General features: G+C 45.1%; 2 protein-coding genes across 2 annotated transcripts; both read right to left on the reverse strand.

Moving 5' to 3' along the window:
• Positions 1-8,329: 8,329 nt before the first annotated feature.
• RWDD3 (RWD domain containing 3) lies at positions 8,330-16,117 on the reverse strand. The gene is made up of 4 exons (XM_062003824.1): positions 16,033-16,117; positions 10,488-10,972; positions 9,663-9,778; positions 8,330-9,564 (listed from the first exon to the last, which is right to left on the reverse strand). Exons 1-4 carry the CDS (start codon positions 16,115-16,117, stop codon positions 9,450-9,452), a joined length of 801 nt encoding a protein of 266 aa, XP_061859808.1. The 3' UTR covers positions 8,330-9,449.
• A 4,491-nt stretch (positions 16,118-20,608) lies between these two features.
• Positions 20,609-27,234, reverse strand: LOC104549548 (holocytochrome c-type synthase). The gene is made up of 7 exons (XM_062003395.1): positions 27,093-27,234; positions 26,707-26,860; positions 25,898-26,046; positions 25,170-25,318; positions 23,991-24,110; positions 23,187-23,273; positions 20,609-22,953 (listed from the first exon to the last, which is right to left on the reverse strand). The coding sequence occupies exons 2-7, from the start codon at positions 26,777-26,779 to the stop codon at positions 22,755-22,757; spliced, it is 777 nt and encodes a 258-aa protein (XP_061859379.1). The 5' UTR covers positions 26,780-26,860; positions 27,093-27,234; the 3' UTR covers positions 20,609-22,754.
• Between the last annotated feature and the right edge of the window lie 766 nt (positions 27,235-28,000).

Consider the following 28,000-nt stretch of genomic DNA (forward strand, 5'->3'; position numbering starts at 1 on the left):
GAGGAGAAGCCAGTGCAAGTAAAAGCCAAAAGGAGGAGGAGGCTCTCTGCAGACACTGCCCATTCCTTACACTCGGTCCACAAGCACCTCATTTAGGGAGTGAGTGCTGAGGCAGACAGGATCCCTGTGCCTCACAGATGATATTTCTCAGGACAGGCTTTTGCCAAGTTAAAAAAAATCAGCATTTCTCAAAGGTCAGTGAGGGGTATTACCAGAACTCTTAGTCCCTCTCCAGCCCACCCCAGCATCACCACACACCCACAGCAAAGCCTCTGCTGGCTCCGCTTTGCAGTTGTTACTCCCACAACCAGGACAGCAACAGAGGAAATGCAACCTAGAAATCAAAGGAATGGTAAGGTCTTCATGGACAAGGGATGCTTGGAAAGGTATTGGGTGCAAAAGCCTCTAGTTATGTTAGTTCATACATAAAAATGACTTACACTTGTGAGCTAATTCCCATTGGGCTGGGCACTGGGATCTGTGTACACACCACACAGACAGATCACAGTGTACCCCATCAGGAACAGTCTCCCTAGTATCCCCAGTCCCCACTGGACTGCTAACACAGTGCAAATCATCAGCTCTCCTATCACGTTTTTAAGGCTTTATTTGTAACGCCACTTTCCTTACACAGTCCCATTCGTTACGCCAGGCGTCCCAAAGTACCGGTGGGGGGCAAGGGGGGCAGGGAGAGACCTCACACACAGGTAACGCTGCTGCACTGGCAGGCAGGTGGGAACAAGCACTAGTTTAACAGCAACATCAAAGTGTCTGTTCCCAGCGCTATAAAAATTACGAATTTCTCATGTTTAACGTGCTCCTTAATTATATAAAACTCCACAAAGAATAACGTGGCTTAAATTTATCATGCAAATGCTCTTAATTTATGACAGCTTGCTACTTCAAACACAAGTATTAAATCTCTATTAGGTTCGTTGAGGAAATGCACTAATATGCATCGCTAAGGTCTTACATTTCTAAGCAGCGGTAGTGTTTGTTAGATGCAATAAGGATTACCTTAATTAAAACACTATCCTCAGAATCTCAGAAGGTTTAATCCAGATCTTAATATAGGGCACATTCATTATCTATCTCCAGTTAATAAAAATATGACCTACTTTGGTTACATTTTAGAATTAAACGTTGATTACCATTTTGTTAATAGAAATAAGATACTAAAGACTTTAAAGGCAAGCCAGAAGCAATTTTGCCAGCCTAATTAAAACACTATTTAACGGCCTCTGAAGGGGCTTTATATTTATTCATAACGTAGAGGTAGGCTTCTTAGAAATGTTTTCAAAATGTTGAATTAGACAACAGAGTCCTAAAAATATACCTATGGATAACAAGTGAGATTTATAACCAAGCAGCTTAAAGCAGAGCCTGAAGAGATTCAGAGGAGAACTCCCAAAGCCCACAGGGACACTTTGGAACACGCGAGCTGTTCTGATAAGCTCAACAAGACTCCTCACTTCTGTAGGAGGCGGCCTGTACCATGTGTCTTTGCAGAAGTGAGGCTTAAATTAATCATAACACTCCAAATGTAGCATCAAGTTACTGCTAAGTAGTAGTTTCCAAGGAGACGTGATGCTTATCACAATACGGTGCTGCGGCACAGCCTGCCAGATCTCAGTCAGGATCTGAATGGGTTAGTGCACTTCTCAGCAAAGAGCAGCTTATTCGGGATTAGACCAGGGATGCAGCGGGAGCAGAGGGAAGGCAAAGTTTGGGGAGAGAGGGGGAGCAAACGCCCTCACCATAAAGCTGTACCTCCTGCTGCCACGTTAAATGGGATGAAGGGGTCCAGAGGGACCACGGCCAGCCAAAGCCTGTGCTCAGAGACCCGATGGGGCTATTGCTTCCCCAGAGCCACCCACACACCCCCAGGCACATCTCAAGCCCATGCACAAAGCTGCCTTTTCACAGCACTGCTCAGCAAAACGCGGCCCCTGGTACATCTCATCCCTCCATACAGTACCCTGGGCAAAAACATGCACCCTGCAGAGGCAGCAGGGCAGGATTTGTCCCTCAAACCCACACACAGCTGCCACTTACAGCACTTGAAAACAGGATTCTTATTGCTGAAGGTAAGAATGTCAGGTGACAGCTGAATCCAAAGCCTTGTCCACTTATCACCCAACAAAAACTCCATCATTTGGTTTCTCTCAGTAAAATGAATTCAGATTGGACACAGGTTATTGCTGGGGTTAGTCTGTTAACAAGTTTTGAAGGACTGGAGAATCTCACTGCTTTCAGGAGACACAGTGTTCACAGCTTTCTACTAAAAGTGATTATAAATTCCTACATTCTAAAGCTGAAGGTATTACAGGTGAACAATGTCATAAACCACTCGGGGATTCTCCCCACACACCCCACAGGGATGTCCTCTGCAACACACACACACCACACAGGGATGTCCCTCTGCCACATACACACACACCACACAGGAATGTCCTCTGCCACACACACACCCCACAGAGATGTCCTCTGTCACACACACACCTCACAGGGATGTACCTCTGCAACCCTCAGAAGCTGAACACTGAACACAAGGAGTTAGTTTTATGTGAGAAGGAACTTTTTAAGGGTAAAAAACCTGATGACATTAGAAAACTCGTCGTAAATTTAACATAAAGAGGTCTCGTCTCTTTATCGTGTACATAAATGTCACCCACTGAAAGACTGTTGTCACAAATGCCTCCCGTGAGTGCCAGATCTGTCTGTACCATGGCATATAAGATGCTTGTTCTTCTAGTGATCTGCACTTTTCAGCAATTATTAATTCCTTAAACATTTAAAACAGACCTTTTCAATTGTGCTTTCACCTCTTGAGGTCACTGCAGCAATCTCAGCCCATGTGGCTCACGGTGCCCCTTTTAGCATTCATTTTCAAAGACATATAAAACACCCAGACTAACCAAGAGTCAAAAGCAGACTCCTGAGGCTAAGATCTGTTTTTCCCCAAAGCTCTTCCGTATGTTAATATAACTCCCTTTTACCAGGTTTCATGCATGAGACAAGGGACTCTAAAATATTCCTTATCTCAGGGAAAGCACAATAGTCAGGATTTTTCCCCTTTCAACTCTCGGCTACTCCTCTCCAGGAGAGCATAGGCTGGAAAGATGATAAGGAGAGTATTCTAGCACATCTATCCCTCTCTTTCCTCTATTATTAAGAAAGTGAAAAAATAAAAAACCCCATTACCTCCAAAATGGAGGCAGGCTTTTTGTGAGACAAGCCACTCCTCCACACCGTGGATTCCACCACAGGGACTCGTAGTGGGCTCAGTATCTTCTAATGGTTTCATCAGTTACTGTTAAATTGGTTTCAGATGGGAAAAAAGGATTTTCCTTGCACTGTGCTAAATAATTTGCCTCCACATAGACTGCATAAACTACACTTCTGAAGAGGAACAAACAATTATTGTTCCATTTATCTAAGTGACAGTGGATGGATCCTCACAGAGAGGCAGTATGCATCCCACATTGTTGTTATTTCGCTGAGTTGACTTTGGCTCTTTGGTTACTTTCTTACACTTTACAAATGGAAAGACATTTCATGCTAAAAGCACAGAGCACACATTCTGCAGCACAGAGCTCTGGAACTGTGGTCTTTCCATCCTCACGAGTGCAAGATGGTCCCTAGTGTCAGTGCTAGAATTACCCACACATAAAAGCAACCTGTGTAACAAACAGGACAAGGGAATGGCACACAGTGTGTGTGGGGTGACAAGCAGCTGTCCCCAGAGGCACTGTCAGGATCCTCTCTGACACAGCCAGAAACCAGCCCTGATGCCCACCCAACTGCTCACGATTGCCACAAGGTTGGCTAGAGACAGTCAGTGCCAGGAGCAGTCTCTGCCTCCTCTGCCCGGTCACAGAGCACATCGCTGTCCCCTTTCCTCCAGCCCCAGTTGCCCAAACTCACACCCACCTGCTGCTCCTCCACAATGCGGCTGCACTTACACCAGCAGTAAAAGGAAGCCCACTGCTTTCGGCAGACTCACTCCTTGAACAAGCAAACCTTTGCTCTCCTCCTCCAGTCAGCGCTGGCAAAGGCAGCACCTGCAGTGCCACCCAGCCTATCCTGACCCCAGCAGTGTTCTACCGCTGCCAGCTATCCTCCAGGGAAGGACACCTCACCACTGATACCTCAGGACGCTGCCATCAGCACTCAATCGCTACACAAGCCCTTTTAATTGCTCTCCTGTCTACTTTCAGTACAAAAGAGGCTGTGAAACAAAATGGACTAAAAAGCCATTTGTCAGACACTGCACATTTCTGATTTTTACCACACTTTGAGCTTTCCATCAGGACAGCAGTAAGCAGCAGCCAACCACTTGTTTTCTGCATAGGTCAAATTAGCGCTATCCATTCTCTACACAAGTCGAGGAAACATCCAGCAAATTGCTTCAGTGGAGCAGTCAGATGCTGCCAAAAGTGTTCCCACAAAGGCCTAGAGAGCATCCAATCCCCAACCAGCAGGCATCAAGGTCTAGTTAACACTGGGAGTTCAACTCAAGAGAACTGTGATTATTTGACTACTTCCCACAGAAATCAGTATTCATTTCTTACTCGCAGGAATGGAACAAGTGACAACAGGAAAAAAGGCACAAAGTTAAGGTTCTCACGCAGAGAACTCTGGTATCGTTGCAGACTCTGCACTCGAGTCACAACAGCTAACAATGCACACAGATAATCAATCAGGGGTACCTGCAATGGGAAATACCACCCCAGTATTGACCCCTATCCCATGACCAGCTGTGTTCTAATGCAAGATGCAAATGCATTACTTGTATTGCATTGCAAAACACAAAGAGAACCAAAAGCGTGGCGGTTATTACCTTATCAGCATAAAACTAAAGAACGTATAAGTAGCTGAAAATATTAAGAAGTCTGGTTTTGGAGTCCAAGGAGTTTCTTATATTAGCATCTCAGGCAATTTTTTCTGTCCCTCTGAAGAGCTCCTTTCATTGCAGGTTAATACTTTGAGGTTAGAAAACACAAACTGGTATCAATGTAAAAGCCAATATGTGGAAACAGCGCAGAACAGCAACTGCAAAAATGCTACACTGGCACATTTACATTTCAGGTTCTATTTATGTCTATAATTAATCACAGAAACAATCGTAACTTTCGCATAAGGTAACATAAAGCATGCAAGCAAAATACAAAACCAGAACAGAGTGCTGCCAGTGCTGCATGTGTTATGCACAACGAGACAGGATGGTAATGCTTAGTACTACCGTGAGATATATGAAAGCTGATTCCAGCCATTGCACTATTTCATAATATGAGCAATTTCAGCCTCAGACTCTGGCAGAAATACAGCATGTGGAACACTTCATCACCTTTTTTCAAATCAGCTGTACCATGATTATGTTTGTATTTTCACAGACAGAGCTAAACAAATCAAGGGACACTAGGTTTTAAATCATCCATACCTAGGGCTTATTAAACTGTTTATAAAAGAAACAACGTAAACGGAAATACTTTTCCACCATGAAGTTTCTTTAGGCTCATTATAGTATTTCTGCACATAACTTATACTGATCTTGGTGGGTTTTGTGGTTCATTCACACAGAAATAACATATAAGTAGTCATTACAGGAAAATGAGATACAACTACAAAACCGCAAAAATTCATGCTATTCACAGAATGATCAAATCTACTTTCAATTTTCTTTGATTGACTATGCCGAGGACTTTCATCTGTGAGTTCCTACAGTGTCTCCCTGCAACAGCAAATACCTCAGCAAGCGCACGCATACGGCACTCAGGAACCACGTGAAAGGAGCAGGAGTGACCAGGTGCCATTGGCCAACAAACCTGCCCCAGCCAGGCAGTGCCATCCCCAGAGCTGTGCAGATAGGCAGATCCCCCCGTGCTGCCACTCGGTGCCAGTGCCCCACACTCAGGGCTCTGCAGGCTCCTCAGCAGCACAATGGATCCTTCAGGTGAACTTATGAGTTCAACTCATTCAATTAAAATGAGAGGTTAACAGCCGGAAAGAAGTCAGCATTGATGAAAAGAGGCAGCAGAGAAGAAAAATACTATTGATACCTTAATGATTTCTGCAGAGAGCACAATCAGCATCAGGCACTGGGGAACCCACCTGGGAGAGCACCATCATAAATGTCTCCTCTGCAGGAAAGGCTTCACGTGCACAGTTGTTTAGAAACAAGATGCAGGAAACCAGGCTCTACCAGCCATGCTGCTCGAAGAACTACTTATAATACAATATCCACGAGAAAGACAGCTTCTTATTTGTTAAACCATTTTTCCTTTGGGGATTTCTTTTTCCTTGCAATTGAATTGTCTGACTCTGATAGCTATACACTAACTTTTTAGACACTGATACGCTCTCTTATTGGTTCTTGGGAGTTTTGACTTTGTTTCCCTGCATTTTGTTCTTCTGTGTCAGCTTCAGCTCCCTCTCAGGGCAGAATACACACCACAGTGTGCGTCTCGATGACTTTGGTGCCCTGGGGGCCCACGGGCCTACCCATTTCTTTTTACAATAAATGCAAATAAACCATCAGTTGACAGACAGCTGCAACACCCTTCCAAAAAGAGCAACCTTTAAAAATATTGTTTACTTGTCTGAACACAAGATATCCTCCTACCCTTCAAAATAAGTGACTGATTGATGGGCAGGCAAAAGCATTGCTTTGACAGGATCAGGCTGGCATCCGTTTTCATGTTCTCTGCTGTCTGAACAGTATCAAGCTGATCAGATTTGTAATTCTCTTGAAGCACATCAAACCAAGCAAAAAAACTGCAGTCCCTTCCTACATTGGAATTGTTGATTTGTCCAACATAAGTTAGTGAGTAACAAATTCAATCCACTGTATAAACTGCTCTTCACAACTCGTGCAACACAGAAATCATCTGCCTTCTTCCAACAGTTTCATTTAGGGAGAAGACGAGCACAGATCAGGAGAGAGCTGCAACTTACCAAGTCATCATTTGTTCTTTCACTTTTTTCACTTTCTCAATGGGCTGTTGCAGAACTTTAGCTCTGACCAAACAGTTAACCAAGGGGACATCAGGCAGCAATGGTCAAGAAAACATGAGTTTATATCCAAGTGCAACTGGCAGTCGCTGACCCCTCAAATGGCTTTTCCCATGCAGCTAATTACAGTGGCTTCTATAGTAGGAAGGAAAAAGCTGGAGACATCTTACCCTGCAAGTAAGACAATCAACAATTGCGTGTCTCAATTGTTTCTGCAGTCACAGGCAATTTGAGATCACATGATTTGGTACAGCTACTCAACCCAGCCCCTAAAACCAGCAGAAAGCAGACACAGCTGATCCAGATGCACGTAAGACTTTAATGGACAAGACTGGGATCTATGTTGTGCTGAAGGACCTTACTACTCTCTTTCCAGAAAAAAAGTGGAGCATTTTAAGGTAAGGATCTTGCAGAGGACATAAATTCCACCTGGAAACCCTTATAACACTGAGAGTAGCAAAGAGATACTGACTACATTTTCTTACACTGTTCAATGCACAGGTCTCTTCTTGGGTTTGGTACTTGTCAGACTCACTGCACAGTATAAGGAGAGAGCCGCTGCATCTCTTCAAGACTTTACACTCCATTGACACACAAGATTTCAACACAGATATTTTAACTGAGTATAGGTCAATTCTGAAAACTGTTTCATATCATTTCTTCATGACTCTGTCGTATTCTTCTCCATAAAAGTAAAAATTGATGGAAAATTAAGACTTTACTTCCCTCAGGAAGCTATTTCCAAATAGTACTGAACAGATTTGCAAAACCTGTTTAACCCAGTCTGTTTTCTACTGTGCCTGAAGTACTCTATGTGCTCTACGAGAAAGACTCATTAAGAAGAGCTTTTGCTGCTGTCTCATTAAATAAGCCTCAGTGCCTAAAATAACAGGCAACACATGTATTCGAGACACTCCGTATTAGGAAAATTACCAAACTCCTTAAAAACTCGAGAAACTCTCAAATAGTCTACAACCCTTCAATGCATGTGGTATCTCAAATAGTAAAACCTAAAAAATCTTAACAGCTTGCTTTAGTTGCTTTGCTTGTATACACAGAGGTATGATCTCATGCTCTGAATATGAAAATCAAAATGCCTTACATCACGACTTGCCAAACCACACTACGGGAACCAACCACCCTGTGGAAACCTTCTCCCAGGATAACTGACATAAATTAATTTACACTGACTTGATCAGATCTATTCAGCTAGCAAAGAATGTATGAGACATCTGGCTTCTGGGAGCGAGTTTTAGAGAGCAGTAAAGCACATGTTTAGCTACATGCTAAACCCAAATGAAATGGCATGGCTAGCTACTGAGAAATTCATGACTTCAACACATTACTGCTGGATAATTTATCTAGTCTTGCTAGGGAATGGCATTAGGTAAAACAGAAACAAGGGGATAGTAATAATTCTAAGAAATAAGTATCCAGTTCTCCCTAGGCAAACAGAACTTGACAGCTTAATTTGTAAAAATTATTAATATAATCTGTAACATCACACTGAACTAAAGAACAGACTAATGATTAAAAGCATGATAAACTGGCCAAGGCCACTGACCAATCAAAAAACATAAAGTTCAACGTAGGGAAATTTTAATAGGGAGTTATAACTTAACAGCTTCTCAAGTGACAACAGACTTAACACGAGTCTTGAGAGACAGAAGAAGTTTGTACCAAGGTATCTAAAAATGCGCTGACAGTAAAACAACATAAAGTGCAGAAAGGAAGCCGTAAACTAATTGAAGAAACTAGCACCACTGGATTTACCTTAGCTTTTTTATCAATTGAATTCTCTACTTGGGTGGTTTTATACATTTCAGAATAAAAACTAACATTCCAAAAGACACTATGAAGTTTTTTTAGGCCTCAAGTGACATGAGCTCTTCCTTTAAAATCAACTGTCTGACATTTACAGTCACATAAACAGAGAAGGAAAAGTTAGCAGATGAACATACACAGGATATTAAGTATATGCTGTCCTCACATATTCAAATCTGTGTTTGCAATGCTTTTGATAGAAATATCTTCATATAAGCTTTCAAAGCAAAATTAATCATGTTTTCTAGCAGGCCATTATGAAAAAACACTACCACGAGAGATAAAAGCCAAGACATTGAAAAACAGGGACTGCAAAACAGTCTAACTAGAATACTATTATTCCAACCTGATTTCTTCCCAATCTCTGATGCTCGCCACTCCCTCATCTCAATTAACTCCACACTCCTTGAAACAGATTATCAATACATAAATGTCAAACAAATATAAATTCTTAATGTGTGAATTGCCTTCTCCATCTTGCAAGAGGATGGCCACTTCTGGCACGTGTTGCAGAAGAGCTTTGACATTGTTTGTCAAATCCGTCCTTTTATCTTCCATTAGCACCTGAGTCAACTACTGCTTTGGTCAGAGTCCAGTGGGGTTTTTTCATTTTATTTTAAGAGAGGAGGCACAAACTCTGAGAAAAGAGTTGAGAGTCCTGCAGTTTCAAATTCCTTTTGTAGCTCATCCAGCGTTGAATACTCTTTGACTTCAAACATCTGAAACCTGCATTGTAAGACGGAAAGTCATGAATATGCCTAGATTTGTCACAATGTAATTATCAATTCTGTTACTTTTCTATCCACAACAGTGTTAAATTATACCTTTTGTGCTGTGACTCTACTTTTGTCTCACACAGTACACTGATCATTTTCTCTTTGCATTTCTTTCCGCTTGAGTCCACATCTACCTTAGAAGTTTTCTGAAGAATCAAGTACTCCTAAATGACAAAAAAGAAAAAAAATAGACTAAATGGCACCCAGTATCTTTGAAGTTCAGTAAAATGCAAAGATCTACATGAAACAGATGGGTTTTTTTCCAGAACATAGCAATCAAACTTTGAAAGTGCCCATTCCAAAAAGTGGATGACTGTTTCTACTCATCAGCTTGAAGTTAAGCACAGACTTAAGAGATGCAGAAAGCATGAGTTTGGAAACACCAAACATTCTCCTCCAGCATCACCACAAAAACCTGCATAACGCAGTGGGCGTTCGTAAGCGCAGGTAAGAAGTTCAAAGCCCAGGCATGTCCTGGGAGCACCGTGAGTCTAAGCCAAGGAAGGAGATGGTTAGTAACGAGACAGAAATATGTCTGTCACTAACTTCTCATCACATTTTTTTCTGTTCTTCTGGGGCATTTGGAAAATACAGGAGACTGAACCTAGGCATACGAGAGTTAGGGAATACGGGGGTATAATTATGATGGAAACAAAGCAACATAGGCCACAGGTCTACAGTTATCAGTGGTTTCTTAATCACAGAATACTTTCTTTTTCTTAAACACAGGATAAAATTGTTAGGCCCTTCTACTCTCCTAATGATCAACGTACTTCCAAAATTGCTAATCTCAGAAAAACACACACAAATATTCAGACACATAGGTTTCAGTGGTAAATCAATAGAACTAGTCAACATTCATTGTTCCTGCACCTTAATGTTGCTCCTGTCACCTTGGAGAAGAATCAATATGATCTTGCCCATGAACATCAGTCTTCCAGTCAGTCTTAGATCCGAAGCCCATTTTTCCACAGTTTTGATGTATTTTGCCTTTGCTCTCATGTGATCTAAATGCAAAAGGAGCATCCAGGTACCATCCTGTGTACTTGTGCCTTTTGATAAAGTAGTTTTTTCAGTGCAAACTGTTGCTGATTGCTTAATGACATATTTAAGATGCTGCTGTATCCAAAGAATCAGATCATGTACCATGGGTTCAGAAAGATGCTTCTTTGCTTGTTCAAGTAATTTCTCTTTCACCTCTGTACATTGGGCCCTTGTAAGCTGGTCTGAGTCAACAGAAATATCTGGTAGAGCTGATGGATAATTGACTGGTAAATGAAATAGCAGCTTTAAAAGTATATCTGTATCCAGCTGTTCTTTCACATTGATTTGAATTCTAAACGTGATTCCATGCGTTTCTGGAAAGTATAAAAAATAAACATTAATAGTTTGCTTGAAGTTGAAATACATATATATTATTAAGTCATGTTATTTCTTCTAGTGACTCAATGCAAATGACTGCCGTTCTATATAAAATAAAGGCTGTGGGTTTTTCTGCAGCGTAGGGGGCTGCAACCAACGGCTCAAGTTACACTTGCAGGGTATTCTGAAATGAAACACTTCCAAATCATACTAGAAGGAAAGTTATTAACACATTCTAAAAAGCATTCACACCTTTTGGCTCTTTCAAAGTCTAGACAAGACAGTAATAAAGAATTGTCTCTCTTAGAAACACATAAGTCAGCTCCCCGAGCTCAACAGCAGCAGCAAGGACACCCAAAAATAGTGACTTTTCTGTCCCTATCTTTGCTTCCAGATATCTGTGAGGCCTCTAACTTCAACACCAGTGCACAGCAAATAGACTTGTACTAACTGTTTTTGAAGACAACCATTCAACAGCAGTTCTGCACTAAAGAGAGACTTGGAAAGAAAGAAGATTCTTTTTTTCCCCTACAACTTTCAGAGTTAGTGCTTAATGCTTAATTCTTTTCTGTCAATTTCCCTACATTTTCAACAGTTGGACTGACATAATGAAAACATCTCTGTGGTACATCTGACCTCCATCCTACACATGTACTTTCTCATACATATGCATATACTTAAACAAATGTATGTGTATATATCTGCATATCTACTCAAAACCTGTTGTCGGTCTACTTTAGAAAAGAATAATTTTCAGAGTGAAAAGGACCCATAGGGTATGCAGCAGGAAGGACAAAAGGCCACATCCTCCTGAAAAATCACAAAATCAAAGACCCTGGATACGAAAGCTATCTGAAGTAATCCCTGCAATAAAACCTTCTTGACTAAAACATGTTTCACAGAAAAACAATACAAAATTTCATAAAGTGAAAAGTGGAGACAAAGACTAACCTACTTTTGTTCCTCTGCCATGAAGAAAGAGGGTATCAGATAAAAGATGATCTTCTTCAGATGATTTCTGCTTCACCCCTTTGATGCGTTACAAACACTTCACCCCTTTTCTTTAAAAAATTGCTAAAATGTCAGGTTGATTCATTCTACAAGGGCAGCAGAAGCCAGATTTGAAAGGCAGATTAGAGCAGAGCTGAGTTTCAGAGGGGCTCTTTTGAAGTGACTTGCCTTCTCCCTCTACCTTATCTTGCCTTCCTTTACATGACAGTCAGATGAATTATGTTTGATTACCATTGCTGATGGCACTAACCAATCTCAGTGCTCTCTATGATTTTATATTTAAACTCTACTAAGTAAGTGAAAGAACCTAAAAGTGACTTGGACAGACAGAAGCACTTTAGAGAGCTTGTTTTCAAACCTCCTTCTGCAGTCATATGAAGAACTCTCTAGGTCAGAGCAGTCACAAAATAAAATAAGCAAACCCTCCAAACCCCATAATTGAACTCTAGTGCTCCTATAAAGACATCTCCAAACATCTACAAACCATAAACAGAGTCAAATCCAGTGCTGAAAGCAGTAGACACAAATCCAGTGAACTAAATGAAATTACACCCAACTGTGCACACACCTACAAGCACTGCACGTCAAAGCCCTGTTCCCTTCCAACAGAAGTTAGTTTCCAGTCTTCTAAGACCCTATATGAAAAGTTCCAGATGACTCTTAGGGCAAGTTTATTCCTCAGAAACCCACCAGCCTTGGAATAGACCCCAGTATCCACAGCAGCCATCTGGCAGCCTGTGGCCCTTGCTGACGTGCAGTATACAGGAGGACCTCAAGTCTTCCCATTCCAATCTCCCTCTTCTGCTGCCTTGACAAATGGTTCTTACCGAGCACCACCAACAGCAGCTTCTCTGCCATTACGCTCGGCTTGGTGCACACAAGGAGAAAAGCCTGCACAGAAACTCCTGGGACTCCCCAGCACCCTCTGTACCACCATGGAGGGTTTGCACACACACCTGAGTGTTGTCCCACACACAGACTAGTGCCTTTCTGATCATCCTCCTAGGGTTTTTTCACTAGCTTGCTGTAATGGACCTCACACTGACTCTGAGGTAACTGAGGGATAGACAGGCCAACCCTGCCCCTTCAGCAAGGGCCTCCTGCTGCAGTGACCATACTCTGAAGCCTGCAACAATCTCACACCTTTCCCTGTGCTGATGCCCTAGCCTGCAGGGAGCAGCGCAGCCCCGCGGCCCAAGGTGCATCACCCCGAGCCATCGTGAAAAGCCCAGCTGTGCTCATTCACATCTGCCTCACATTTACTTCTAAAAAGCAGAATCGGTTCAAAGCATTTGGGGAGCTACAGCGTCTAAAGTTTATTTGAAGGCTGCAGCATCCATTTTCTGCAGCAGCGCTGCAGCGGCTGCCAGAACAAAGAGCAAACACCACCACTCTGCCTAACCATGCTCTGAGAGACAGGTCCTTCGCACACTCTGCACGGTATGAGCTGCCCTCACCGCAAAACGGGGATCACTGCTGAAACAAAAGGCTAGCTATGACTGTTCTGCTGGTATTTAATGTGCTAATAAGCCTAAACTCAATACATTTCAACTCATTTTCCCTCATGGCTGCGTGCTTATCAGTGTATTCAGCTCTGGAATACTTCAGATTTTTTCCTATGTTCCATGTCAACCAGACAGATATCCCCCTCCTCTCCTGCCCAAAGGCATTTTATGCAACACAGGCAGCCTATTTTTAAATTCAGAAAACGGCACCTACTAATGTACAAGCTGAGAATATATAAATATACTTTTATACCAAGCTTGGTGAGCAAACCAGAAGAGAACAGATCAACAAGTAAATTACGGGTTTCTATCTGTAATGCTATTTTTTTGTAAACAGATATGTAAGGTTAGAAAGATGTGCTGTTTATTTTAATTCATCAACATGCTGGTTTTGATACAAACATATTTTACATTCTGAACACTTAATTGTTAAATGCCAGAAACACAAAGCTTTTAGCATACCAACGGACCTGCAAAACATTTTCTTAATTCCTCAACACCACCAATCCCCAGTGGCCTGCATTTTGATCCTGTGGATCTACAGGCAAACTACTCTTCACGTATTAGAGACAGTGTAACAGAACAGTGTTACTGGAAGCTACTTCTGTGCACCATTTGTCAATGACAATTTACATGGCTTGAAGAGATAAAGCAAACATAAGCTAATGAATCAATCAAAAGTGAACTGTGTACAAACTAAAGGATTCCGTAGCTCCAACGTGAAAGAGAAGCAAATTCCTAAAAGTAAGAAAACTACCAATAATCATTGTTGCAAATAATCTTTTCAATTCCTGCAGAAAACAACGGAAGTCAACTCATTACACACGACCCCAGCATATCATGAACACAGCCCAGCTAAAGGCCCTGCACGGTCATGGAGCATTGATGTAAGTTTAACGGCTTGTTCCCGTTGTGCTGCAGGAAGGTTTCTAAGCCTTTTAGAAGCTGGTAACTTTCCAAAACAAAATCATTTTTCTGTGTACCTACATTTCTCTCAACAGATTTGGAGGAACAGACACACGTGAGCAATGTTTAGATACAATCATGGTTTTTAAAACAAACATCTGTTAAGCCTGGATACTCTGTTTTCAAACAATGCCTGAAATAACATGCCCGAACTTTTTAACAAAATAAAACTGAGTGGGGAATGTTTCATAAATTGCATTTTAAAAACACATCTCTAAACACTAATCAAAGTAATAAAATGGCAACATTGTCTGCCTGTACTGGATCAAGAGGTGTGCCACACAGCTGTAGGCACAAAACCATTCCGCTTTTCCATTACCCCAGTTCATTGTGCTCCGTGGAGATGCTGATGTCTCCATCCCTCTGAGGCTGTCTACACACAAAGTCCCCTTTTCAAACAACCACTTGATGTTCTGTGCTAATCTATTTCAACAATTACTTTCAAATAAAAGACTGGGGTTTATTCCAATACTTTCTTAGTACCTTTTTAGTTAGTGAGTCACTCAAGAGCTGCCACATGTAATTTCACACCAAAGTAGCAGATTCCACAGAATCACGGAAGGGCTGAGGTTGGCCAGGACCTCTGGAGGGGATCTTGTCAAACCTCCTGCTAAGGCAGAGCTATGTACAGCAACAGGCTGTCCAGGGCAACGTCCCAACGGTTATTACAGATCTCCACCACCTCTCTGGGCAGCCTGTTCCAGTGCTCAGTCACCCTCACGGTAACAAAGCATCTCCTTACCAATCACAGTTCTTTGGGCATGAATACGTATACAGACAAAATGTGGCAGGAGGCCACTAGATCCATTTGTAACAGCACTCTCGAGGACTTTACTGCAGACCATCCAGCAGGAAGCCTTATGCCCATGACTCACTCTGCTGGGGAGCTGGGCAGCAGCCTGCAATAGCTATCCAGGCACTGGAGAACAGCCATACATAGTCCATGCATATATACTATGTGTGTGTATATGTATGTGTCTCCAATGAATATATGAGAGATCTGTCACACCCTTGGTAGGCACTAAGCAAAATTTTCTTATGCTCTGGATCTGAACAGATGGGCAATCCTTGAATACCTGTAGTAACTGCTCTTGTACACTGGGACTACTGAGATTTATTCTCCCTTGCTGAAGGGGCATCTTCACAGCACTGCAATGGCACAGACTGATTGATAAAAGTAACCTCTTAAAAATATGTTCTGACCGGTAGCCACCACGGCTGGTGCAGAAAAAGCTGCTAATCTCCCTAAACAGCAACTAGCCCCTTCCAGCTGCTGCCTTTCGCCTACCACAAGCTTCTTGCACAAAAACAACCCCAGTTCCAGCAAAAAGCTGGAATTACGAAAGTCCCCGCTGATAAACGAGCAGGCCCCGCTGGGATTTGTGCTCTACAAAGAGGCCAGCAGCAGAGACACACAGGCGAGAGGCCACCCCGTCTTTGCCGGCGACAGCGAGCCGCCAGGCGACCGGCGCGAGCCCATCCCCGCCTGAGGCGCCGCCGCCGCGGGGCTGCCTCGGGCAACCCGAGAGGAACGACCCGGGTCTGTCGGCACAGGAAAGCGCGGCCGCCTTCACCTGAGACCGCCAGCACCTGGCAGGCGTCCGGCTCGCAGTAGATGGCGGCGAGAGCCGACAGCTCCTCCAGCGACAGCTCCGACATGGCGGCGGAGCCGAGCGCGGGCCGGGCCGGGCGGGCGGCGGTGTCCTCTGTGGGCCGGCAGGGGGCGCCGCCGCCACCCCGTCCCCCGTGCCTCAGACGCGGGAACGTTTCTCCCTCAGCGCGCCGCAAAATGGCCGCCGGGCGCCAGGGGAACGCGATCGCCCCGAGGCCGGCCGGGCGGCGCAGCCCCGCCGCTCACTCGCCAGGCCAAGGCGCACGGAGGAGTCGTTAATGTTTCCTGTACTCATCTAGGCGCTTCGTAGTCCCGCTGACAGGCGCCTGACTGAGCTCTTCTGTGGCAGCATGGGCTCCGAGCTGTGCTCCTCGCACAATAAACATTCGCTGTCTTCCTGACATGGAATATTACTTTTATATTTGGATACGTAGTAATGCAAAATCACTTTTAAACGCAACGGATGTGCGAGTCACGTTTTTTCAGGAAAGTGCAACACGCCATTTTCAATCCCCTGAACTGTGTTGAAAAAAACCAAGAACCAGAGCTGGGGATGAGGGAAATAACGTGAAGGGAAAGGCGACAGCAGCTGTCAGAAGTGCTGCCAGGCAGCAGTCCGTGGGGCTGTCACAAGCCTTCCGTGGAAATTAGCCTTAAAAGTGCCTTGTTCCATTATTAGAGAACTTTCCTGCCCCTGGTCTTTCCCCCCTTCTCCTCATCCACTTTGCATATTCCATTTTACATGTTTAAATAAAAAAGTCGATGTAAATGTCTTTTAAATTGACACTATCACAAGACATTGGGGTCCCTATGAATAAGTTACTGCACTCTGACATTTGGAAGTCATCAAATGAGACAGTATAATGTCAGCTTGATATTTTTCACACTATGAAAATATCAGCTTCATGTCAAAGATCTAAATTCCATCTTAATGTAATAAATTTTCTTGTATTCACAGACTAGTGAAAATGCTAAATATTTAAATTTGAAATGAACTTCTACAGTTACAATCTGGCCTTCATATTCCATTATTATTAAACTGCAAGTCAAGTTCTTATTTCCCCTCCTCTTTTTTATAACGATTTCTTCAAGCACTGCAGCGTTTGACAGAGTAACATCAGCCATATTCATTCCTCCAAACGGATGCTTTCCATGTGGCAAATAAAAACCAAAATCTTGCTGTTTAGAGTCGGCCTATGTTAAACCAGCTCCAGCATCCTGTCATAAATCGAGATGCCACTGGTGATACTGGTATTTTACACTTCGCCTTGCCGGGCAAACAGAACACGATGTTTCAGATGTAGGTAAGATTAATCTTGCCAGTGATATTTGCAAAGGTGGTGTCTTTTGCTTTCCACTCTGTAATTATGGCTGCTATCAATTAGGTGTTGCATTGACAGCTACTGGTGATTATATACAGAACTGTGAGTTTGGACCCGTTTTCACTTAACCTCAGCAGTGAAAAAGAGAGGAGGAACAGACAGACATTTGGAACATCCATCCACATCTCTTTGTCATTTTCATGCCAGCCACCCTGGCATCCCAGCTACCGCAACGGTACAGGTCCTAAAAGCATGTGCTCAAGAAGGTATTAAAGGACCACTGGGAAGAAAGAGGCTAAAAATCATGGCAGCTGCCCATTTTAGGGTCACAAGACAAACACTAATGAGGGAATGTAACCACAGCTGAGAGCGAAAGCCAACCTCACAGCAACACAAACCACATCCATCTTTGGGCACTGCAGTGCCTGTATTAGCTGCTGCTGCAACACCACTGACAGCCCTCATGCTGCCAGAATGGTGTTCTGACCAGCTAGAACTGTTTGTACCGGAGGTAAACAGCCCTGACTTTTCAGACACATGAGAAAGAAGCCATTACCTCTGCAGTAACAACTGGAAGTCTTACCACAAGGGTAGACGTGTTCCCAAAGGTGGCTTGTACAAAAATAGCAGAGAATGCAACATGAAAACCTGTAAAAAAATCACTCCAAATAAGCTAAAAGGCAAGCGTTTAAGGAAAACAGGAGCAACAATCCCTGTAACTGTGAAAAGCTGTGATAGAACATGGAGCTGTTTCTCCTCAGTCTCCTCACGTGCAGCTGGTAGAAGCTGCCATCACCATCATTTTTGTCTCAAAGCACGTGTTTTTTAACAACAAATGTACGTTGGAAATTAAAGCTGCCCAAATTTGCATGGTTTGTTCTAAGGTTGAAGCCAACATCTTCATGCGGTTTTGCTCTTTTCCTTTTGGAAATGAGCTGATGAATTCTCGTTGATATATATTTTAAAAAGCCTTCTCTGATCCCAGAAAAAAATCAAATCAGAGGAAAAATCTTTTCTATTACTCTTCCTTTTAAGTAGTTTAGAAGCAAGTTTGTGGTGTAACAGTGCTTTTTGAAGGCACTTGCATTTATCCTCCATGCCTCAAACTGCTCTCAGTGAATTCCCTAAGACACTTAATCTTCTGGCAGATGGAAACTCATTTTTAAAGTCTACTAATGATCAATTAAAGCACTAGCTATCTTCATAGACAGGAGGTTTATGGGGTCACAGTCTTCAGAAGCTGGAGGCAACAGCAGCAGCACGTTAGAAAAACAGGTAAAACTTTCAGTAGTTACCACAAAACTGACAAAACACTGGAAAACAAAAATCACTACTTTAATGGGGACATTTCTGGGGCTGCAATATGTTGAAAACAAGTGTGATGGCTCCTGTTTTACGAGAGGCCATGGTCCAAAGTGTACAAGGAGTAAGGACAAATGATGCAACTGTCACATTCATCAGTTTGAGATTCTTTCTCTAGGAGTCTGGGGATCCATTTCCTCTCGAAGGAAACGCACATGACAGTGACTAACCATCTAATGCAAACTAAAAAGGATGCTTTTCACAAAATGGCATTTCTAGGGTCACCACAGGCCCTGCTGACCGTTGTACAAAGCAAGGGAGAAGGATGCAACAGAACACATTCGCTTTCAGTGAGAGTGAAAATGCACGGAACTGCCCACCAAAAACCTGCCGAAAACCTGCACTACTGTGTATTTTGAAAAGAGAACAATATATCTGAAGATACTTGTGGGTAGGGAAGGAAGGGTGAGAGCCTGAAGACATCAGCACAGCTCACTGAGTAGCATGGTCTGCCCTCCAAGTAAGTTCAGCTGCTGTGGAACCTTACTGCATACATTTTGCTGCAGGTGTAAGCAAAGGGGGAACAAGGACTGAAGGGTCATTTAGTTTAGTAACTGCTGGGGACAGATCTCTCTAAAAAAGTAACAGTCATGGTTTGAAAGGGGCATTAGTACCCCTTATAAAAGTACATTATTGAAGTCTAACAGCCAGGCAGTGCTCCTTGGTTTCACCAGTTCCTTTTGCTCTCAGGTGCTGAGCTTACAGCAGCCTTTCATCACAATTCAAAAATGGCAATGCAGAACACTCAGCTTTGGCAGCAGCAAATAACCCTCAACAATGGACACAAACATCTTCTTACCAGCAACACAGCGTCTTTCTCCTGCAGCAAAGCAGGACAGAAATTCTGGCACTTAGGTGAAAAATTCTTGAAGGGCCCACAGCCAGGAGCAGTGGCACAGTGTGAAGGAGGAGGGAAGCTGTTCCCAGGGGAGAGGCAATAAATAAGCCATGAGTAACAGCAGAGCTGCTGCTCCCCTTTCCAAACCGCCCACTCGGACAGCGCAAGGGCACAGCGGCATGGGATGGCTGGGGGCAGCCCGGGAGGACAGGCCTCTGCACTGCTCCCTCTCTGCAGAGAAACGGGGGACTAGAGATACCTGAACACACAGCTGATTTTGAAAGGGGCCCTGTTTTGGTGACAGTGCCCAGTTTCCCCTCTGTGTCTGTGCACAAGGCTGACCTGGTTTGAGACGCTGGGCTCTGGACCAGGAACCTGATGCTGCTGCTGCAGGATTCCCTGAAAGGGCCTGATCAGGAGGATACTTCTTCACTTTCCTGAGCTTCATGAACTCTCCATATCCTTCTATACTTGGAAAGAAAGGACATAAAAGTATTTATTTGTGCATATAGACACATATTACCTTTAATCTAACCTAAACAACAGTTTTACAGTAAAAGCATCAACTTCAACTGTTGTTTGTCAAGTTTACATTAGAATTCCAATCACTCTGACATCCATCTTCTGATGGATACTGCCAACTCCACAGGTAAAGTAACCCAAACCTCAAAGTGAAAACTCCCCGTTCACTTTGTTAAGACTTACTGCTCATGGAAATGTATTATTTTAATTTACAACTCCAGGACTGTTTAAAAGGAGAAAAGGAAGAAGATCCCTGCACTTCTCCCTTCGAAGTCCCAGACCCAGGATGAATCCACTTGTTGTCACGTGCTCTTATTCTGAGAGCCACTGCTCTGGTTGGCGAGCACTTAACTTTAGTCCTTGGGTTTTGGTCCTGTACTCACCTAAAGGAATGAGCAGTACGTATGTAAAGGTGTGGTTAGTTCCAACAGACACATCCAAGAGTCATCGCAGTCACTCTTACAGCTAAAAATATCATCACCAAATACCAAAGCTAGGAAAAGTATATTTATTTGATTCTCCTTTTTGTTTGATGTCAAAATAGTACATTTAGTTAACAGCAGCAGAGAACAGTTGCGAGTCTGTGTGAGACGGGACACAAGGGCAGACAAAGGCGCGAAGGGACACGTCACACCCTTCCCCAGGCGCAGCAGCAGTTACAGCCTCCGTGACACTCTCAGCATCACGCTGCCAAAACCAACACAGCAAACTCCTTCTCTCGAGGCCTCTGAAGCACTACACTCCACTCTGGTGTACTTTTTCCACACAGAATTCTGCCTGTATCAAGTCACCAAATCCACAAACCAACCAAATGACCCCCCTTCCCCCCCAGCAGCAGTGACCCAGCCTCGCAGACAAGCTCACACACCTCTCACACAGCTCACCCATACATTGCCCACTCAGAGGGAGATTTCCCTTTTCCCTCTCCAAAGTATTTTTCATTGATATACGTACAAACCACTAAAAAGGTGGAAAAAAGAATGAGGAAAGCAGAGGGGTAAGAGTGTGGGTTGCTCTTAGGACCCTGGACTCAAGGGCAACATTTGTTAGCATGCACAACAGCTGCCTCTCTCTGCAGTGGGAACCATTTGTCTCTACTAGGACCTCAAAGCACGGAAGCTTCCCTCAATTTCTCCCAGATGGGAAGTTACATCAAGGGGCTTTTCACTCAGGGTGAAAAATAAAGAAAAGAAACTAAAGCAGCTTCCACTGTCAGTTAAAAACAATCACCTTCAGAAAACGAATGTACAGCTGGTTCCCAGTTCAGGTTGTGAAGTTTGACAAAGGAAGCCTCTCCCATTTGAGAAGCTACAGTGTGATATCCTCTCACTCCTTTGACTCCCAAGTGTTCTGCACGGAAGACTCCTTCTCAAGAGTAATACATGCTGAAAGGGAGGAAGAGTTTAAATTTAGGGGTAGGTGGCACCCAAAATTTACCAAGCCATGCAAGTTTAAAGCTATTACAGTGGAAGATTAAAAAAAAAGAGTTAAGTTTCCCTTATTAAACACAAACATTAACTAAATCTTGAAGCCACACAGCACCGATATGTGTCACTCTACAAAACCCTCGTATCACTCATTTCCTGGCACTCTGGATACCCCTTAAGCCAAGTCAAGCACACATCTGCAACACACCTCACCATAAACACTGTGCAGAGAGGCCAAACCCCCTGTGTGAGTCCATCTGCAGCAACAACCACGCTGGGGCACAGCGGATGCAGCCCAGGTGCGAAACACACATGCACTGCCTGGCAGTGTCCTTACATAAGGCTTCATTCTCTCTGGAACATGTTACATGAAACACACTCAAGACATGAAAATACTACAAGGATACAGTTTTCTTACATCAGAAAACAAACCTTTTAAACACAAAAATAAATAGCCACGAAACACCAATTTTATCTCCTTACACAAACACTGCTTTATGAGTAACTGATGCATTTCCCACCTCTAACAGACATTCTTCTGTCCAAAGACAGACTGCAGGCTAAGGCATGAGTATATTCTCCTTTCCAACTTCACATACGATTAAAAATACTCATCCTACACTGAACAGCCTTTAACAGAATGAACTTGCCTGAAGCTTTCTGAGGAAGCAGGAATCTGAGCGGGCAGAGCGCCCACATGAAAACCAATACAGACATACAGGCATGGCTAACAGAACATGCAGTTTGAAACTCTCCGGTCTTTCACCCTTTACTCATCATTTACAGATCATCTGTAAATGATGAGTAAAGGGCAATCCAATACTGTAGCTATGAGGTTTCCAGTTTTCACCAGTTAGGTAATACTCAAAACTCCAGTCAGAATCCAAAACCCAACCTATCTGGGTACAGCAGCAGAGCCATGAAATGACAAGGCATCCAGCTTATGCAGCTCTGTGGCAAAGTAAGAAAATGCTGCCCAGCTCTTGAGAAAATTAAGATGCATGTTTTTGCTGCTGTAACTTTATTATTCCACTCAAAGCACTATAAAGCATCACTGTACTTCACAGCAGTTTTCCCCATCCCCCCTTCCCACCCACAACCAACACTGGTGACGATGAAACGTGACAGTTGTAGCACGCTTCTATTGCAAGTCCTAGTTTCAACTTATGCCAGGCGGGCAGCGGTTGCTTCCCAAGGCAGCCCGGAGGGGCAGTCAGGAGGTCCAGCGCCACCAGGCCACCTTGGCCCTGTCCCAGACGGCTGAGAGCGAGTCGAGCGCGGGGCGCACGTCCAGCACGGTGAACTGGTAGTTCTGATCCACGGCCCCACCGTCATAGTAGTCGATAACGTAGCGCACCTCCCTCCCGCAGCGGTCCACGATCCAGTCGTGCCTGTCGAAGGGCAGCTCATAGCTGCGGACAACAGAGCAGGCACACACTAATGAGTGCTACGAACCTGGGAGAGGTGCAGAGTCCTACTTACGAAGGTCTGCTTATCCAGCCACGGGCACAAGATCCCCACCAGTACTTCTACCTTCTGGTAACTGGAACTTACCATTCCGAAACATCTGAAACTGAATTGCACACCCTGCTTCCAGACCCGTGCCCTCCCACCTCGCCGGCAGCCCTTCCCTCCTGCCACATACCCCATCCACGAGCGTATCCTGGCTCTGGGTGAATACTCCTTGGCTTTGCCCCCAAACCGCATCAGTGACGGGCCACACGGACATTCCCTGGGCACACAATTAATAAAACAAATTAGTTTTTACCTTTCAAACCAGTCCTAAGCGTTTGAACCACTACGGTCATTTGTTTTAGGAAACAGAACAGGAGAAAGAGCAACAGCCAAAAGCTAATTCCGAGTGGTCTAAACCAGCTGCTTTCCAAGTTGGAAAAGTCCTGCAGTTTCTAGTGGCACTTTCTGCAGGTGTGATAAAGGACCTTTGATATGCTCCACACCATTGTTCTAACTTATCAACAGAGCAGTTCCCAGCAAGTCTAATCCACAGACTGAATAAAGAACAGAAATCACCCTTCAAACTGCAGCACAACAAAGACCATGGCATTCCAGAGAACAGTTTCTACAGATGGAGGCTAGACTGACCTAAAAAGTGACACTTTGTTTCACACCACTCACTTGTAATCTAAGTTTACATCTCCATATCTTTTTTGTAAGATAAAAGATCTCAATTAAATGATTTCCAAATAGAACTAACGTCTCCATACACACGCCACCAAAATGCTCATTTTAGCAACACTGTAATTACTCAGTTCCAGTAAGCTCTCCTCTATAATCTTTCTCCACAGTAATCACAACACAGGATCCTACAAGACCATAGCACCAGAGAGCAGAATGTTTCTGCAAAAACTAAGAGACAATTCTCCTTTCAAAGACTTCCAAGAACACGAGCAGAGCCAAAGGATCTGCTCTTCATTTCTTAAGCACATACCCAGCGTGAAGAGCTTCCCACTTCAAGATCTCCTTCCAAGCCTGTTCATTATTTTGGTTGTGAATTTTAATGATGTTGGTCATGTCTTCACCTGTTATGTCATCATCTTTCCACCTCCACCTAAAAAACAACGATTTGAAAACCATGACAAGCATTACAGCACAACTACTCCACCTTCCTCAGTTTATCTGATGAGCTTTTGAATCAAGAGGTTGAAGGTTTTATACAAAGGCACCAAGCAGGTACAGAAACTTGTCTCCTCTGCTTAAGCATCCTGAGAATCGCTTCATTTTCTTGGTAACATGTAGTTACCACAGTCATCATCACAGAGATGCACAAATTCCGGGCAGCCACACACCCGGGGAGAATCCCACGGACGCTCCTTGGGCACGGGGTCCTGCAGGCACCCTGCAATGCCCCTCACCCCTCTGCCCCTGCACCATGGACACTCACCCGCTTCGCTTCCTTTTCAAGGAGCAAAGCATCCAACACACTCAAGTGTCCCAGCATCAAAGCGTCCAACACCCAGTACTTAGACAAGCTGTCCTATGAACAACATTGACAAAGAACTACTGCTGTTTTAACTCTTAACTACCTTTAAAGCTGATTTGTTTAAGAATGACAAAAAAAATGATGACTGGAGAATGAGGAAACAGCAGCACAGGAAGCTTTTCAGGCCACAGGAGCATTTATCAGTCAGTTGGCTCTTGCCCATACCCAGTTCTTGTAAAGACTGAAAACATCTACTTGTCAAATAATTGTCACAGTTTTAGCAGTTCTGCAAAGTCAAGGCAGCCGTTCCCACAATCACAGAACTCTGGCTGTCGTTTGCAGGATCAGCATGAAGCCTATGTAAGGCTCACAGCTGGCAATCCTTTGTTTGTCCAGTTTGTCCAGGCTCATGCACGGGGGTTTTAACAAAAACATTCTGAGCTGGTGGCAGTTGCCTGGCACTCCCCACCACCCTGCCCAGCAGCAGAGATGACACAGGGCCTTTGAGACCAACTCACCCTTTAAAATAAAGCTATTTATAAACCCAGCAATTTTTCAAAGAGCTAGTTATTATTTACTGTTTAGAGTCCACAAACTCTCAAATGACATCAATGAACAACAACTAACAATGTCACTTCATGACTTTCAGGCTCACAGACTCCACCTGACAATCCAGGGTGTACTCACCCTTTTCTCAGCATAGCATTCCAGAACATTTGCTCTGAAGGGTAGACCCATTTCTTGTCAGAACGTGCTCTAGGAATGGAAGATTCTTCTCTAACAGTTGAGAGTGGAAATGGCTGATCTGGGGATGGCTGCTGATTGGGAGGAGGCATCTAGAAAACAGGGAAAAGCAACAACAAACTGGAGAATGGAGATGTTTTTAAATGTAAACAGTGTCTAAGAAAGAAAATAAAAACCAAAGCATAATCAAACAGCTGCTACAAAGTTCATGAAGTTTAGCCTTTCTGTGAGTCCATCAAAACTACCTCCCTCTTCTGCAGCAGAACTGTTTGCACAAGTTTGACAGCTGAAGACTAAAGGAACCCTTGGGCCTAAAGCTCAGCTTTGGAAAGAGCTTTCTGTAAATCTGCAGAGAGATCCGAATCAGAACTTATCCACAGTTCCATCACACAGAATCTCAGCCCACTAATGTATGGTAAAAACCACGTGTGTAACTAACAAACAGAAACAGTAGACAAGACAAAAAGATCTGAATTTGAAGATGAGAACTTTAAGTAAGATGGAACTTGTTTTTGTAGAAACACTTGCACACAAAAATGAAGAAAAGCGGTGTTAGAAACTGAAAAATAATGTTATTTTCCAGAGTCCCCACCTATCACTATTTACATTTTGGGGATGGCATTTCAGGAGAAATGAGACTGAAGAAAAGGTCTGAACTAAGCGCAAGTTACCATGTTGCTGGGGTCTATGTCATCTCCCACTTGAGATGCACCAGAAGTCACTGGACACGCTACAAATTCATATGCCCTTTCCTGATGCGCAGGAACATCGTCTGCGTTCTCAGCTCTGCCATCAGGAGTCTTCCTGTGCATTGGGCAACCTGAAATACAGGAAAAAAACAGTGCACACTTTGCTACAAGATGAAAACCCTAGGCCATGACGTGACAGGAAAGGGACAGCACTTCACTGAATGCTCATGTAAACACAGACTGGTATTTCACTTTTTCTTCTAAGCTTTGGAGCAGTTTTAACTGTTCCCTTTGCTGCATTTTAGGACACGGCACTGTGACACTATCTAGGCTTCTTCAGTAGTCCTCAAATGCCCATTTCCCACCCCATGTTGCTCCCTAGACTGAGCTGCTTGTACTCAAGATTTCCACAGCAATGTTTATCTAACGTGTTGACTAACATCTTCCCTCTCCAGACATTCATCTCACACCACCCCTCTGCTGCCCTCTTCCAGATGCATGCTCTCCAGCAACGACCTCCTGCCCCAGGCACCATCTTCATGGGGGCCCCTGCAACCCTCTGACCCTCTGAGGTGTGAGGGGACGGAGCTGCAGGGCAACGGGGAGCGACCCACAGGCCCTACAGCAAGCACCTGCGTGGTGTTTGAGTCAACAACTGACTTCACGGGGCGTTACTTGAGAGCATCAAGTCTTTATTTGTAGAACCGTTTGTTTGGGGCTCCCCCATCCCAATAGTATTCGGTGGTTTCCCCGCGAGAAGCGTCCTCCACGCAAGTCCCCAGAGCAATTACCGCGCCTCGTCTCCTGGTGCATGGGGCACTGTGCGGGCGGAGCGGCGGCCGGGGCGGACGCGGACAGCCCCATGGCCCCGTTGGCCGCGCCGGTCCAACGGCGGTTCTGGAGCACGAGAAGCAAACGTCCGTAACGCGAGACGACACGGGTGACCTACCGAAGGGGACGCGAGCACAGTGACCCTGCTGCGCCGCAACCGCCTTCGGCAACAAACGGGCTTAACGCCACACGCCAGGTTAAAAGCGGGCTTCAGGAACAACCGTCCGGCCTCAACAACCCCGCAGCGCCGGGCCCGGACGCGCTGGGACTCCCCAGGGGACGCACCGCGGCCCGCAGCCGCTTCCCGCCGCCCTCCCCCGCACAGCCCCGCCACACCGTTACACACCCGTGACCGGCCCCTCGCACGGCGACCGCGGGCAAGGTCACGCCCGCCCCCTGCGCTCTGCCGGACCGGCCTCAGCGCCCGCCTCCCGCCGCCTCCGCGCCTCGGCCCGGCCCCGAGCGCAGCGCGACCCCGCGCACAGGCCTCGCGAGAGCGCGGCGCCACCGCCCCGCCCCGCCGCCCCCCGCCGTCCCGCGCCACCGCCCCGCCCCGCCCCGCCGCCCGGCCGCCCCGCCCCGCGGCGCCACCGCCCCGCCCCGCGCCACCGCCCCGCCCAGCGCCCCGCCCCGCGCCACCGCCCCGGGGCGGGGTCGCGTCGGTCCCGCCCTGGGACACGCCCCCTCGGAAAAGGCCACGCCCCCTCGCGCGGGGCGGGAGCGCGCGGGCGCTGCGGGGCTCGGGTTCGCCCCCCGCGCCGGGTAACAACACAACCGCCCCCGCGCCGCGGCAGCGGGAGCCACGTGTGCTCCTGCACTCGCGGAATGCGCCACCAGCACCTCTCACGTACCGACGTGGATCCTTTCCCGTGTTAAACTGGGGCGGAGCCTGAGGAAGCTCCTGAAGAAAGCTGTTAAATATCAACCCGTCGAGAAAAGTATCACAGCTCTCGGAAAAATGCCTTACTGCAACGCCACAAGTGCCGTTCGGGGCTGAGAGGCTGCACGTAGCTGCGGTTTGATGACTCAGAACACGGAGCTCATCTCCCACCAGCGCCAGGCAGGCGCTGCCGCCCCATCGCATCCCGTCAGGGGGCAGCTCCAGCTCGGCTGCGACAGCCAGTGCCAACCCTGCAGGACCGCTCAGCGTTCATCCCATAACGGGCACTCTGCACAGGCTGGCAGGTGCAAGAGGCACGTAGGGAGACACAAGACAAACGTTCATCATAAATCATTAAAAAATTACAAGTGATA

The sequence above is a fragment of the Colius striatus genome, chromosome 10 (genome assembly GCF_028858725.1).
Source record: "Colius striatus isolate bColStr4 chromosome 10, bColStr4.1.hap1, whole genome shotgun sequence".
NCBI classification, from domain to species: Eukaryota; Metazoa; Chordata; class Aves; order Coliiformes; family Coliidae; genus Colius; species Colius striatus.

Excerpts from the sequence above, each read along its gene's own strand:
- RWDD3 (XM_062003824.1), bottom strand. The coding sequence starts at position 16,117 with ATGTCGGAGCTGTCGCTGGAGGAGCTGTCGGCTCTCGCCGCCATCTAC. Across the intron at positions 10,973-16,032 it reads CCAGGTGCTGGCGGTCTCAG|AAACGCATGGAATCACGTTT; the intron begins GTGAAGGCGGCC and ends TATACTTTCCAG. Across the intron at positions 9,565-9,662 it reads GTAGAGTCACAGCACAAAAG|GTTTCAGATGTTTGAAGTCA; the intron begins GTATAATTTAAC and ends CTTACAATGCAG.
- LOC104549548 (XM_062003395.1), bottom strand. The coding sequence starts at position 26,779 with ATGGGGCTGTCCGCGTCCGCCCCGGCCGCCGCTCCGCCCGCACAGTGC. Across the intron at positions 25,319-25,897 it reads ACATAGACCCCAGCAACATG|ATGCCTCCTCCCAATCAGCA; the intron begins GTAACTTGCGCT and ends CCTGTTTTCTAG. Across the intron at positions 22,954-23,186 it reads AGGATACGCTCGTGGATGGG|CTATGAGCTGCCCTTCGACA; the intron begins GTATGTGGCAGG and ends TGTTGTCCGCAG.